This window comes from Aristolochia californica, unplaced genomic scaffold (genome assembly GCF_029961685.1).
Source record: "Aristolochia californica isolate CCGP_79_NKW_82.1479 unplaced genomic scaffold, dmAriCali1.0.hap1 SCAF_14, whole genome shotgun sequence".
Taxonomy (NCBI): domain Eukaryota; kingdom Viridiplantae; phylum Streptophyta; class Magnoliopsida; order Piperales; family Aristolochiaceae; genus Aristolochia; species Aristolochia californica.
In genome coordinates, this window is record NW_027181815.1 from 3,346,175 (window position 1) to 3,359,911 (window position 13,737).

General features: G+C 38.1%; 1 protein-coding gene across 4 annotated transcripts; it reads right to left on the reverse strand.

Annotated features, from left to right (window-relative positions):
- Positions 1-338: 338 nt before the first annotated feature.
- On the reverse strand, positions 339-8,536 carry LOC137949847 (uncharacterized). Of its 4 annotated transcripts, none has more exons than XM_068796057.1 (10): positions 7,900-8,536; positions 7,698-7,792; positions 7,430-7,497; positions 7,284-7,327; positions 7,063-7,140; positions 6,811-6,964; positions 1,697-1,849; positions 1,515-1,604; positions 768-833; positions 339-671 (listed from the first exon to the last, which is right to left on the reverse strand). In XM_068796057.1, the coding sequence occupies exons 1-10, from the start codon at positions 8,184-8,186 to the stop codon at positions 573-575; spliced, it is 1,134 nt and encodes a 377-aa protein (XP_068652158.1). In that variant the 5' UTR covers positions 8,187-8,536; the 3' UTR covers positions 339-572. The 4 variants fall into 4 exon arrangements, 3 of the variants coding, with proteins under 3 accessions (XP_068652158.1, XP_068652156.1, XP_068652159.1); XM_068796055.1 differs by having other exon boundaries at positions 1,491-1,604; XM_068796058.1 differs by having other exon boundaries at positions 581-671; positions 1,507-1,604.
- Positions 8,537-13,737: the final 5,201 nt, after the last annotated feature.

Genomic DNA, 13,737 nt, shown 5'->3' on the forward strand with positions numbered 1-13,737 from the left:
CGCATGAACTCAGGTAGCTATCTAACTCAGGTAGCGCTCTGCGTAGATTTCTATCTGCCCCTTCTTTTCCCTGTGCGTGAATCAGTACATCCGATCCAAACACGGAACATAAAAATGACATATTTTCTTCACCTTTTCATTTGCTTTCGTGTGCCATGACGAAAGAAGCCCTACACATTTAGCTATGGATCAGACTCGATTATCTGTTCAATAACAATTAGCAAGCACGGTTACCTGTTGGCAACTCAGTTGAACCAAACTGTGGGTAACAAATAAATGGAGGAGTTTAATCTCAGTTTGGTCATGAAACATGTAACTGGTTGCTAGGAACACAAACATCCTCCAATACTTGCACATTCAAAAATTACATTAGCAGGGGGAGAAATACTTGAGTGTAATTAAATTACAAAGAGAAACAAAAGAAGAAAAAAAAAACGCAAAAAAGAAGAAGAACCCAAAAAAAATAAAGAGAATAAATATCAGCATGGATAAGAATAAAATGCACTCTAAAAATCAGCAGTAAATGAGATCCACCTCCTAGTGTATACAAATCTACCCCTGGTGTCAAAGCTTTATTCCTCCGGGGCAAGAGCTGTTGTAAGCCAGTCAGATGCAGAAGTATGCATTTCTGTCTCTGTATATGAAGATAAACACAGAGGCGTAATTGTGACCTGAGAATTGTACACAATAAGAATCAGCCTCAAAAGTACACTATTGACTGGAACCAGAAGAATAATGAGAAAAAAATCAATTGACAGTTGACTCACAAAACCACTCTCTAGTGCCCTGCAATCGAGATCCTCATCTGTGTCTTCTTTCTCTTGGTGCAGAAACTGTCACACAATGTAGTGGTGCTTCCATTACTTCAGAACATGTTTGAAACTACTATTTGCAGGTAATGTTATTCATAACACTTGCTGCTGAAAAGGAAGACAAAATACATGTTTCTTATCCATCTACACTGTTTTACAACATTTAGGAAACTCCTAGTGATTGCAACCAGCATGATAGTTTAGCTTTTCAACCATCAAATAGACTTTTACCATACATATGGTGCATCTTCGGATTGATCTGCTAGGCCACAAGCCTAAATATTTTCCAATTATTCTTCTTTCCACTTAAGTCCCAAAACAATCCTCTAGAAAAATATCTATGGCATAGATTGTGTTGATAGTCACTCTCAAGCAACAGCACAAATTATGACCAACTGGACAACAGTGCTTCCAAGATTCAAGTTTGCCAATCTGGGTACCCCACATGCAGTTCCATAATGAATTGAATGATTTTTTTATTATCGTTACAAACACTGCGTTATCATGTTAGATTAACACTTTGCATTAGTAATTGAGTAAATATTCCCATAGACAAATTGCCATTGATGCACTAATTAAAACACAAACCAGATCTCTTCCAAACAAAGAAGAATTCACCGTATCCAAGATAGGGTTTGAAGTAGATGATGTAAATGTTGCAAGAGCTCCAATTTATGTCTCCAGACGAAAGTACTTCTTAACTTGTCCTTTCTTTGCTTCAGGTTTCCCTGCTTCAGCGACTGACTCAATCTCCACTGACTTCCTTTGTGTAGTGATTCTACGTGCAGCACCCTGCATGACAAATTCCTTTTTAAATTCCTCTCATCATTTAAAAGGTAAACTCATTTTAAAAAGCAGACAATTGCAACAATCTTGGAACTCACAGCAGCAGAGGCATCTCGACTGAGCTGAGCAAGCTGAATGCCTAGGCTCTGTTGCTTTGACATGAAATTACCAGCACCTGCATAACGATTTCCTGACACCGCTTGCCAGCTTGGTGTGGACCTCCACAAACTTCTCCTTGTTACTTTGAAACCCTATTAAGATCACAAATCCAACAAGAACATGCACCAACAAAGAACTTCAAATTTACAAAATCATCATGAAACTGAAATGCTGACTAAACATACATAAGCAATAAATATTTACTATTTAAATTAAGAATTCCAAACTACCAAGTCACTGGTCCTTCCCAACATGACATGCTACACCAAATATTCAGATAGACACTTCTCTGTTTTTACATGCAAGAAACCTGTTGAAGAGAAAATAAAAGAACTCCCCAAGGAAAGATGATTACACATTGGTGGAGGTAATGAAAACCAGAGCTTTCTATTTTAGGTATGAGACTTGGTACATGCGACATCAACATTTAAATAAACAGGGCTAGTCACCAGTATCAGATGAGAAAATATATGTTGTCCATGTGCCTGAGAAAGAGAGAGAGATGCATAGAAAGCATGGTTTGGCAGCAATTACACAGGAAATGGGAGCAACAAAGAAGGATAAAGGGGAAAAAGCATACCCTCGAGACTTGAACCAATAAATCTCAACAAAAACAAATAGACTTCCATCCCATCTAATCAGAATCATTTAATAATGAGAAGAATTAGCAAAATATCTTTTAAACCCTAATCATATGGAGCATAAAAACACAAACTTATTGGATTAAGAACATTAAAAAGAAAGATATCCACATGGACCAAATTAAGCTGCTGATCTGCTCGTGTATACACAAGAAAGAGAAAGTGGGGGGCACCGGGGAGGGACTGGGGACAGGATTTGGTATTCAGAAACATCTTCTTCAAAGCCAGGGAAGCATAATCCTTGAATCTCATAATTGGCTGTACAATGTATAATTTGAAAACTAGATCAAGTGGGCATGATTCATATTCTATATTTTTCTTTTATATGATAATATATAGACGATGCACTAACAATCAGACAATAGCAGGGAATGTTACTCGACTCTGTATATACACTTACCATGATGATGTTTAGATCTGCTATTTATTTCTGAAACAGCAGTAGTAACAAGATGTTGTTAAAGTAAATTGGGGTGGTTTCCAGAAATTTACATTAGAATTAGCTTTAATATTTAATAAAAATGTAACATAATCATTCAATAATTAATACAAACTATTGGGATTGATTTCTTCCTTGATTGCCCTATGTTTATCTTTATAAAAGCTGTTTGTGATAGCGAAACAGGGATGAGGTAACTGGTAACGGATTGCTTTAAAGGTACTAGGTTATTAGATGTAGGCACATCCCAGAACAAGTGAACATAAGTTCTACTTGACAGCATTTAGACAATGTGCCAACTATTTATAGAGAATGAGAGATTCCATGACAATGTTTGGATGGATGTGAGGCCATCCAAAGAAGAAAAATTGAGAAATGATTGTAGTATGAAACAATCACAAAGTATCCTCAAGGGCAATAACACCTTCTCTTTTCAAAAAATAAAAAACACCTTCCCTTTTCAAAACAAAGACCTTTCCTTTTCAAAACAAACACCTTCCCTTTAAAAAAAACACCTTCCATTTTCAAAAGAAACACCTTCCCTTAACTGCAACCAAGAACAAGGATAAGATCACAACAGCATAGTTTTTCACAAGTATCTGATATCCTTTTCTTCTGAAAATGCATATACCCAATATCCCTCCCTTCACTTCTTCTTTTTAATGTTGAACATAGGCACACTCCCCCTTAACCCCAGGTGAGATTTGAACCCAAGACAACTCTTCTCATGAGCTACCCCATAGATCAAGTGACAACTCTTCTCATGAATCCCCCAAGTGACCACTGAGACCAAGGCCTAAGTATCATGAACCAGAAAGCCATCTCCTATCTGTTACCAGTAACTTAACCAACCAAAGAGTTCTATATAAAACAAAGAAAACAAAGTCTTTGGGCTAGAAGGGCCCAAGCAATATTAAATCTGACCTAAATTTACATTTTTAAAGCTGGACAACCAGAAAGAGATTATATTTATGAGAGAGAAACAAAAGTTCTTGAAAGAGAAGGATATAAATAAGGATTAGCAAAGCTATGACAAAAAGGATGGGCAAAGATACACAGACAGCAAAACAGAAAGGAAACAAGGAATTCTTAAGACGAGTCTCCTACAAGAATATGCTGCAGGGTGTCCTACCCAAGAAATCAGCTGGGTGATGCAAGGAGCCGAGGACATAGACAACTTCATCAAAGACATGGAGGAAGCACCATGTGGAGAGAGGATAAAGGGAGGTGTCTAGGCCTGGAAAAAAAGAGACCATAACTCACCTCAATCAAGTTGGAATGACTGAAAGGAACACAGCACCAATGTTAATTGGAGAGCTGCTGTTAAGAATGAGCCTCCAACTAACCTCAAGAGGTGCCCATTGGAGGAGACAACCTGCAACCCAATAAGATCTCAATTTGATGGTGGATAATAAGTCCTACCATTCTAGCATTGTAAAAACATTCCATGCCTCAGGCTATCTGTTTTGAGGGGTGAAGTAATTACAAAGGTAGGTCTCATTTTTGCAATGACTTGGAAAGATCTTGTCCCTTGCCACTAGGGAGGAGACTTTCTACTTTCAGTTAATCATTTGGAGGAACTGTTCCAACTTCAAAATGGCATAAAAGCAAATTCCAGCCCATCTGCTTGTGTTTCATGGCCCATGAATGCATTTTTCATTGGTATATTCTCCACATCCTGGGTCAAGTTGTCTATTTAAGCTTAGAGGTATGGGTAAGTGTTGGAGGGTAAAAAATCCCACCATTCTGTGGCTATACATGTGCACACAAATTGGGCTAGTTGTTTGAAAGTAATAGTAGTCAGAGAGAAGTCCTATGTGGGTTTGGAAAGATCCTATTTTTATTAGTCGGGAAGAGGTCCCCTAACTTTGGCTTGTTATTTGGAAGGAAGAAGCTTAGTTTCAATATATTCACGTAAAGATATTCACTCACCTAGTGCATCAACTTTGCAATGCCACAATCATCCTGCTCAAGCAATTAAAGTTTTACTATTGTGATCCTTCTAAACACACCCAAGAGATGCTGAAGAAGGGAGCTCTCAAAGATTACACCCAACCATACCATGGGAGAAGCCAAGAACCACTGTGGGATGTGAGAGGAGGAAGAAGCAGTAATGGAACCCGAAATAACAAAACAGGCATCTTAGATCCCAGAGGGAAGAAAACAGCAGACAAAGAGGTGGTTTCCCCATAAAAATATGCTAGCAAGTTCAATGCTCAATATGTCTACCCAATGTACCACTAGACGAATAAGATAGATAATAGCACTTGATAAGATTTTTAAGGTAAAATTTTGACTTGGATTTGCATTCTTCAAGATGAAGAAAGGCGCCTGCCAAAGGCAAGCTTTTGAGGAGATCGATGCTATCTGCTTCCCTTTGGCATATACAAAGAGAACAAGAGCTATACAATACATAAAAAAATCCCCTATCAGATGGAGTTGTTAGAAGACCCATCACACACTTGCCTGAGTCCTTCTCCTTGAGTTTAACGACTACCCTAGAACTATGATTCGTCTCAACTAGAAAGATATAGCTTGTCTGACAATTCAAACTCTTACTAGGTCCCCCTCCCCCATGTTTCTTGAAGATCCATTTTGATAAAAATTCTGGACATGTTCAAGTGGGACACATAATCAAAAGATGACGAAGGCAGGCTTCTCTTTGATGCATGGTTTAACTCTTCCAAATCAACTTCAGCTTGCCACTTGAAGTGAAAGGGGCTCCAAGGAGCTCACTAGTTGGTGCTCTTGTATGGACAACGCTCCTTGGTACCCCCCCCCCCCCCCCCACCCCAAAAAAAAAAAAGCCAATCATGCTGTGGATTCCTCAGCTACAGATGCATCAGAGCAACAAGAGGTTCTGCTTTGTTGTCCTTAATGGCTTCTTTTTTTGGTTTGATGTTGCTCTCTTCTGTTGTAAAATTTCTTTATGTTTTCCCTCTCCTCCCTGGATTAGGAAGGCTAACTCTGTAGCCTTTCTCCATTACTCTGAATTAGTTACCCATCATACAGAAAACACATAATAGCACTCTGTTCTCTTCGATGTTTAGTTTGAGGCATGCCTCTCCATTTGTAATGTAATGTTTTAACTATTATTAGCAGAAATAACTTAGTTAAAAAAACATATAATAGCACTGGAAATCTTTTTAATGATATAATCAGACTAGTATGACATCAGAGACATCAATTTATTACTTGGTCTAAGGAAGATGTAGAACCATTTAGAGGCTCTCTTTTTTAATGTTGATACACGCATGCTACACCCTAAACACTGGAGAAACTTGAATTGAAGACCTCGCACTAGAAACCCTTCCCCCATGTGGTCATTGAGCCGAAGGCCCAATCTATCTAGAGAGAGATTCCGTCCTAACAAGGATAACCAAAAAGGTAATGACATTTTTAAAAAAAAGCTTCACATTATTAGGAGCAAAATATCCAGCTTCTGAACAGAATGAGGAAATTAGCCATGCTAAGACAAAAAACACCTGAAACAAGATAAGGAATCCAGTCATACTCTAACAAGACAAGTAAGTAGTGGTCCATGTGTTGCTCAATAGAAAACCCTGTTTGATCTCACAAACTTCCTCCTCAATTGGTGGTGAACTCAGATATAAGAACTAACTTTATCTTTCATTAATAAATTCATCATTAAGAGAAAAGTTTTAAGGACAAGGATAACATATCATTCGATTGTCATAGATTTAAGTACTATTTGTTCTTGTGGGAAATTACAGAAAGCATATATTTAAGAGTGATCAGCATATGAACTAACACCAAAGAACTAGATGAACTGGAACTAAACTTCACTCTTAAATACATGAGAACACTATACAACAAGCACAAGATATCATTACAAGAATTAGACCATAGGATCCAAGAAACAAAGTAATAAATGTTTTAAGTACTGGACTTGTTCTATTTTCTGATGGAACTTTCAAAAGAAAAAATAATGAGAATGCTTCATATCACAAACCTTGTTTGTAGAAGGGCTTGTTGGAACATCTATGTTAAGTGAACAGCTTTTAGGGAATACTCCTTTTTCAATATCCCTAAGGGCTGAACGAATTAATGGCAAACAAACATCAACAGCATCCTTAAAGTCACTATCACTGCTTCCATCCTTCTTCCTATATTAACAAAACCTCATCATGCAAAAGACAAAGATAACTGGAAAACCATAAAATAAGCTTATTCTCGGATGAGACCAAAGTCCAGTCTCACTTACCAGTTCAAGGAAATTGTTAGAGAAGGAACACCTGCAATTAAAGCCTCTCTAGCTCCAGCAACTGCACCTGAGTAGAATCTGTATGGGTGTTTTGTTAAGAGAAATGGAACACAAAGAGATCTAGAAGTAAGATTTTTTTTTTTTTGTTAATGGGTGGCTAGAATATAAGTGAAATTAGTGGCAAATTCACAAAATGGTGAAATAAAATTCCATGTACATACATGTGATGACCACAACTTGTTCCCTTGTTAACTCCACTGATTACCTGAATTTTCAAGTCAAATGTGTAATTGATCGTAATAATAGAAATCATAACAATTACTCAAAATGACAAGCATTACTAAAATATCACTTATTTTGTTCATACCAGAGCAGGCCTCGACCAAGAAAACAATGCCCCCGATAAAGCTAATGAGACGCAATCAGCAGGAGTCCCTACCAACAGCAATTCAATTTTAAAAACCTATCTGGATTTTAAGCAATAACGATCTGACTAAAGGTTCTCGTAAAGATGCAGTAACCGGTGAGACCTTCAAGAACCGATTAAACATATATGATATTCTCACTGTAACTCTCGTAGTTTAAAAACGGAAAATTCTATTTTTGAGAATAATCAAATCAGGAGCGAATTATACCGGCAACTTCAAAAGCCGTCGCGCCATGGATTTCGGTGGAGCTAACAGCAAGTGTTTCGCGAATTGTCACCGAGTGTCCAGAGACAGATTTATCTCTTCAGTCAAGAAGAACAACACTCAAATAAAAACAAAAAAGAGCGAAAAATACACCACGTTGCAAATGAATAAAAATTAGAAATTATCCAGAGGAGTAGAATCCTACGATTCAGGAGCACAAACGTGAATATCGCACTGTCCATCACGGACCAAAGCATCGACAAGGAGCGTCAGACCGGGTGCTTCTATTCCGTCCCCATTTGTCACAAGCACGACGGGCTTAGAACTGCCTATATTAGTCTCAACGGACACCGGCCCAGCATCCGTCGAAGAAGGCTCTGATTCTCCGGATTTCGACTGTTCCTCGTCGTTATTACCTTTCCTACTCATAAGAGCTTCTTGCAAATTGGAAACCAGAGAAGGGGGCAAGAAGTTGTTCTTAACAGATGTCATTATTCCGATAAAGAGCCCAAGATTTTTGATTGAACACACCAGAAGGACACTCAGAAAGACTAAAGATCACAAAATCACAGAGGTACACAGATTCCACTTTGAAGGCGAGGAGATAAAAAAGGCCTTCCGAAAAGAAAAATTGATTGAAGGGCCTTGCTCGAAGACTGTGAGACCCACCAGAGTCTAATCCCTCGAATAATCAGATAGAAATGAAAACAAACAGTCGTCGAGAAGCGATTAGACAGGCGGCAATGGCGCAAAGAAGAGCGAGAAGGAGGAAAAGAAGAACGAGTCGTTTGGATTTGTAGGAGCCGATGCCCAGAGGAGAGACAGCGAAAGAGAGAGATATAGTTCCTAGTTGACGGGGAAGAGATATGATTGTGCTGACTGCTGATGCAATTTCCTTCATTCTTTTCCAACTTCTCTTTATTTACATCGCTTCGTCCCAATTAACGGACCAAAAATAGCTCAATATGTGTAACAACCCCACAAAGACCCGATTATCCTATAACATATATTACATACATGCCTCCGAATATTATCCGACTCCGACCCGACTATGACTACCACTTTTAGGGCAATGTCAATGTGAAACCTCCCGACCCAATTTTTTCTAGTCTAAATCCGATTAACTCCTCAGTCGATACGGATTAAATTTTGAATAATCGGATCCGCTTTTCAACCCGATCAACCTCTGGATCCGCGACCAATCTCCGAAACTCATTCGCAGCAGCAGATCTCATTTATGGAGTCGGTGCTGAAATGAACTGGCGCGATATTAAATGGGGTACTTGAGCAACATTAAATAAACACTCGTACAGACGAAAGCACATCGAATTTTGAATCTCTTTTCTTCCCATGAGCGTTCAAACTTCAAACTCCAAACTCGAATCGGAACGATAAAAGCGAAGGAGAAAAAGTGAAATTCCTGTCGAAAAGAATCGCCCTAAAGGTGTTCGGTGAAATGCTGAGAGATCGTCAAAGTCTCAAAGACAGTTTCTGTTTCAAGTAAATTTGACTGGACTCGTCCCAAATCATATGATTAACCTAGCGCAAGATTCAAATAATGCTCGATGATGTTACTCGGTGGTAAGTGTCAGTCTTTCCATGCAAAAAGTCGCTCACGAATATTTTTTTCCTCTGGATATTAAGAAACACAGACCAGGAGTGCACGGAGGACCCACGAACGAGCTTTTCCCCATGTTGCGGACGTGCTTCTTCTCTGCTCATGGGCTGTCCCTCGCACGAACAGGCTTGAAAAACGATGCGTCTGATTTTCCCATACCAACTTACTGTACAGGGTGGGCATCATGACTGATCTAAGTTCTCTAAGCTCTGTGTTAAAATGGAGTAAGGTGGTTGGGTTGAGTCTGGTCCCCATTGCTGGAGCTTACGAGGTCTTTTAATAATGTTATCTCGTTTGCAGTTGGCTGTTTGCGGAGAAAATCAAGGAGGAAGCTTGCTGGAGGTACTCTGGATATTCAACAAATTCTGCTATTGCATTTAAGCGTCATTTAATGGTGTATTTGTTACTTTGTTCAGAGAGCACCGAAGTCAGCAACCTTGAACTCCATTTAATGGTGTATTTGTTACTTTGTTCAGAGAGCTCTGAAGTCTGCAACCTTAACTCCTAACCGACCCACTATAAATTGAAAAGGAAGTTTTTATTGAAGGTGGAATGGTTGAGCTAAAAAATATTAAATAGAAAAACCATGATGTTAATGTATGAGATTTTAAGATCTTAATATCACACGGATACTCAAATAAACAAGAAAACATCAAACTGTCAAGACCAGGGGAGTAATAGTCCCTCCCCACTAGCATCAAAGAAGGGAAGCAAAGGGGAGGTTCCCCTCCCTTGAGAAAGGAACTGATAGAGATAACAGATAATATTTATCGGTAATCTCAAAATCCTTATCTTGTATGATAGATATGTAATCTCAGGTAGAATTTAATCTATTTGTAACCTATAAATACTTGTATTGATGAATGTCAAGCACGGTGAAACATTTATTCTTCCTTCTAATTCTTCTATATGGTATTAGAGCGATCGATATCTTTGAACAATCCTCCTTCTCGTCTCTGAAGAAGCAGAGCCGCAACTTTTTGTCCCTCCCGCTCTACAACTCTCGACTCTTTCTCCTCTCTGTTGTTGTCGTGAATGACTTCGTCCCAGACTTGTGCTCGTTACTATAACAGTGCATCTCGCCACCAGTGATCCGTTGGCTCAGCCTCTTCTGGCTCTCGTTTGAATCGCCCAAACTACCGCCATCAGGTGACCCAACTCCGACGGAGCCTCAAAAAGCTACTGATGACCACAGTTGATCCACCGACTTGGCCTTTCGACACCCGACCCCAACAGTCCCTACGAAGATCCAATTCTAACTCCGCCAAAGGTCGAAACCAAACGACGCACATGCCGTCCATGTGAACCCCACTTGCGACTCTCACAAGTGTGAGAAAAAAAAAGTCACACTACCCTCCCCTCTACATCGACAACTCAACAACTTCTTGCTCGACTTACGACATACATCATATTTATCTCATATTTATCTTGTTGGAAGATATAGTGGACTGCCATTTTATACTAGAAGATCTTACATACCATTTACAACAAGTTGGGCGTTTATGATGTTCTCTCACCCCTAGCTTGAGGGGGAATGTTGGAAGATATGGCTCACGGGCCCACAGAGTGGTGGCATGATGGTAAAATAAAGAGTCATCTCATAAAGATGGCACTGATGTAATTAGTTTATGATTTATGTCTCTTATTCACTCTTACTAGGGTGAAAGGTATTTTTATAATATTAATACTTTTGATATCTATAATACAATATAAGGGGGAGGGTTTGGAAAAGCCCATTACCCTAATATTCTTCATTTTTTCTCCAAATTCGTCACTCTTCCTCTTCTCCTCCTAAAACCTTCTCTCCACAATTCTTCTTCTTCTCACCTCTTAATCCTCTTTTACTTTTATTATACATCATGGAATCCTAAGTTTTAACATATCTCAACAGTAACCTTCTCTTCAACATAAATTTATTATTTATTTGTCATCCAAGTTTGTACTCATGGCTCCTGAAGAAACTGAAGCCACCATTCCTAATACCCATGACCCAACCAAACACCTTACGATGATCAACATCCACAATTCAATCAAACCCACATCCACCAATTATCTTTGCTAGAAGCTTCAGATGGAAAACCATTTTTACTGGTTATGATCTCTACAAGTTCGTTGATGGTTCTCATCATGCGCCCTTAGCTACAAAGACTGTCAATAATCTCGCCTCGCCCAATTTCGAATATCATACATGGTTTCGTCAGGACAAAATAATTTTTTGTGTTCTTGTCGGCTCTCTCATGCCATCTCTCATTTTGTTTATCACTCGATCAAGAACCTCTCATGAAGCATGGGATACTGTGGCCTATACTTATGTCTGGTTTTTGCATGGTCACATCAAGTAGATCAAGGAACAATTCACGCATGACGCTAATGGATCTCAATCAATTACCAATTATATGCAGTTTATTAAAACACGTGTTGATGAACTTGTGGCTTTAGGAAAACCTATGGATGTAGATGTCTTCCACTCTAACACCAAGTGGTCCTTTTCATAGGTTGCCCCCTCGAAATTTTAAAACATGACAAGTTGCCTACTTGGATACCAATATTAGGTACCTAGCCAATTTGTTAAAAACTTTAGAGTTGATGAAACCTTAAAAATTGAGCCTTTAAATCTATCCCATACTAGGCAGGTTGAACTTCATTATCCATACCCTAAGTTGGGCTCCACATGACCATAACAAAAAACTCATCCAACTAAAAAATATTTTGTATTGTAAATCTTCTTTAATAACATATCTTTTGTTAAAACTTAGGATTTTAGATGTATAATCAAAGTAGAAGAGGATTAAGGAGTGAGAAGAAAAAGGAGAGTCGTGGAGAAAAGGTTTATAAGGATAAGAAGAATAGCAATGAATTTGGAGAGGGAGAAAGAGGTTGGAGAATTATGGTTATGGAATTGTTCGAAACCCCTCTCCCTTAAAACTCTATTTATAAATCATAAAAGTATAATATTATAATTATACCCTTCACCCTAGTAAGAGTGAATAACAAACAAAAAATATAAAGTAATTACATCAATGACCCTCCAACATATTCATATGTTATAACACTCCCCCTCAAATTGGGAGGTAATGACAATGATCCCAACTTGAAACAAATAACATGAAGATAGTAATAAGATCCTCTATCATGATGTCCCATGGATAAGTACGACACCAGGCACATACTCTCAAAGGGTAGAAATGGATGATAAGTTGAAACCAACCTCAATGATTCTGAACAAATATAGTGATAATAATCACTAGAGTAGGTAATGTCTGTCATTCACAAGACGATGATAAAAAAAATCAAAGTGTACCAATATATAAAAGGGATCGACCAAAGCAATGCTCCAAAAAGGGTTGGCCAAAGATGTAAATGAGAATCAAATAAAGAACGGTAGGAGAAAGGCTGCTAAATAATAAAAGGGTAATGAGAATCAAAGGAAGATAAAATGATGGGGCCACCATGTGCTTTATTTTCCTAAGTAATGTAAATCTCTATCATATGAACCAATGAACCAAAGCCAACAACAATTAGCAAGTAATGAACCCAAGGCAAGCAACCAAGGAAATCTTCTTCAATAATAATGTCTCAATCAAAGAGACACAATAGCAAATGGGTAATGAGCCAATGCCCAAATAACACATACTAAATATGTTGTTATATAACAGCAGATAACCGATAGAGAGTAAAAGTCCTTAAGAGTAATAAGGATACATGAGATAATGTGTAGCAAGTCCATCCTTGAATAAGTAAGACATGCACTAAATAATAAGCAAGAATCAAGTAACAAGCTGCCAATAAGTTGAACCCAGTGCGGTTAATCTTCTAAAAATGAAACTGAATTGAGTGTTGCTAATTCTGAGAACACCTGCAAGGTCTTCTAAAAAACAGAGAAGAGTGGATAAAACAATAGTGGATGTTGCTTCCACGCTTAATGCATCAATGATTAATTTAGACACCAAACCGAGAGCTAGCCATATTAAACCAACTAATTAGCATTCAATGACATAAGTGTCATGTTTCCGAATATAGTCCACGCGTAGAGATGTAATTACAAAATAAAACAGATTTTAAAAGGCAAGATAAAAAGCCAAAGGCAAAGTTTGAACCTAGACCAGTAATAGCTTGAAAGGATTTCACCAAGTGATAGGCTGAGATAAGCTATAAGGATTTCTCATAACTAGAAAAGAAACACACATTTGAAATCTGATCCTAGATCAGAATCTCCATACATAGATACTTCTGTAATTTTCAGCATTAAATCAAGTAACTACTTTTTTGGAAAGTTGCCATAATTCAAAATAAGATCACTTCTTCTCTTTGACAAATAAATCAAGAAAATTTTATGAAAATAAGATGATCTTCTAAAGATTCTTTCTAGATATTGTTAGTTAACAAACAAAAAACTTTCCAAGGGTAGATCATGAGATATTTTCC

Coding starts and splice junctions, on each gene's coding strand:
- LOC137949847 (XM_068796055.1), bottom strand. CDS start 8,186: ATGACATCTGTTAAGAACAACTTCTTGCCCCCTTCTCTGGTTTCCAAT. Junction 7,328..7,429: donor CTTGGTCGAGGCCTGCTCTG/GTATGAACAAAA, acceptor TTGAAAATTCAG/GTAATCAGTGGAGTTAACAA. Junction 672..767: donor GGGCACTAGAGAGTGGTTTT/GTGAGTCAACTG, acceptor TACAATTCTCAG/GTCACAATTACGCCTCTGTG.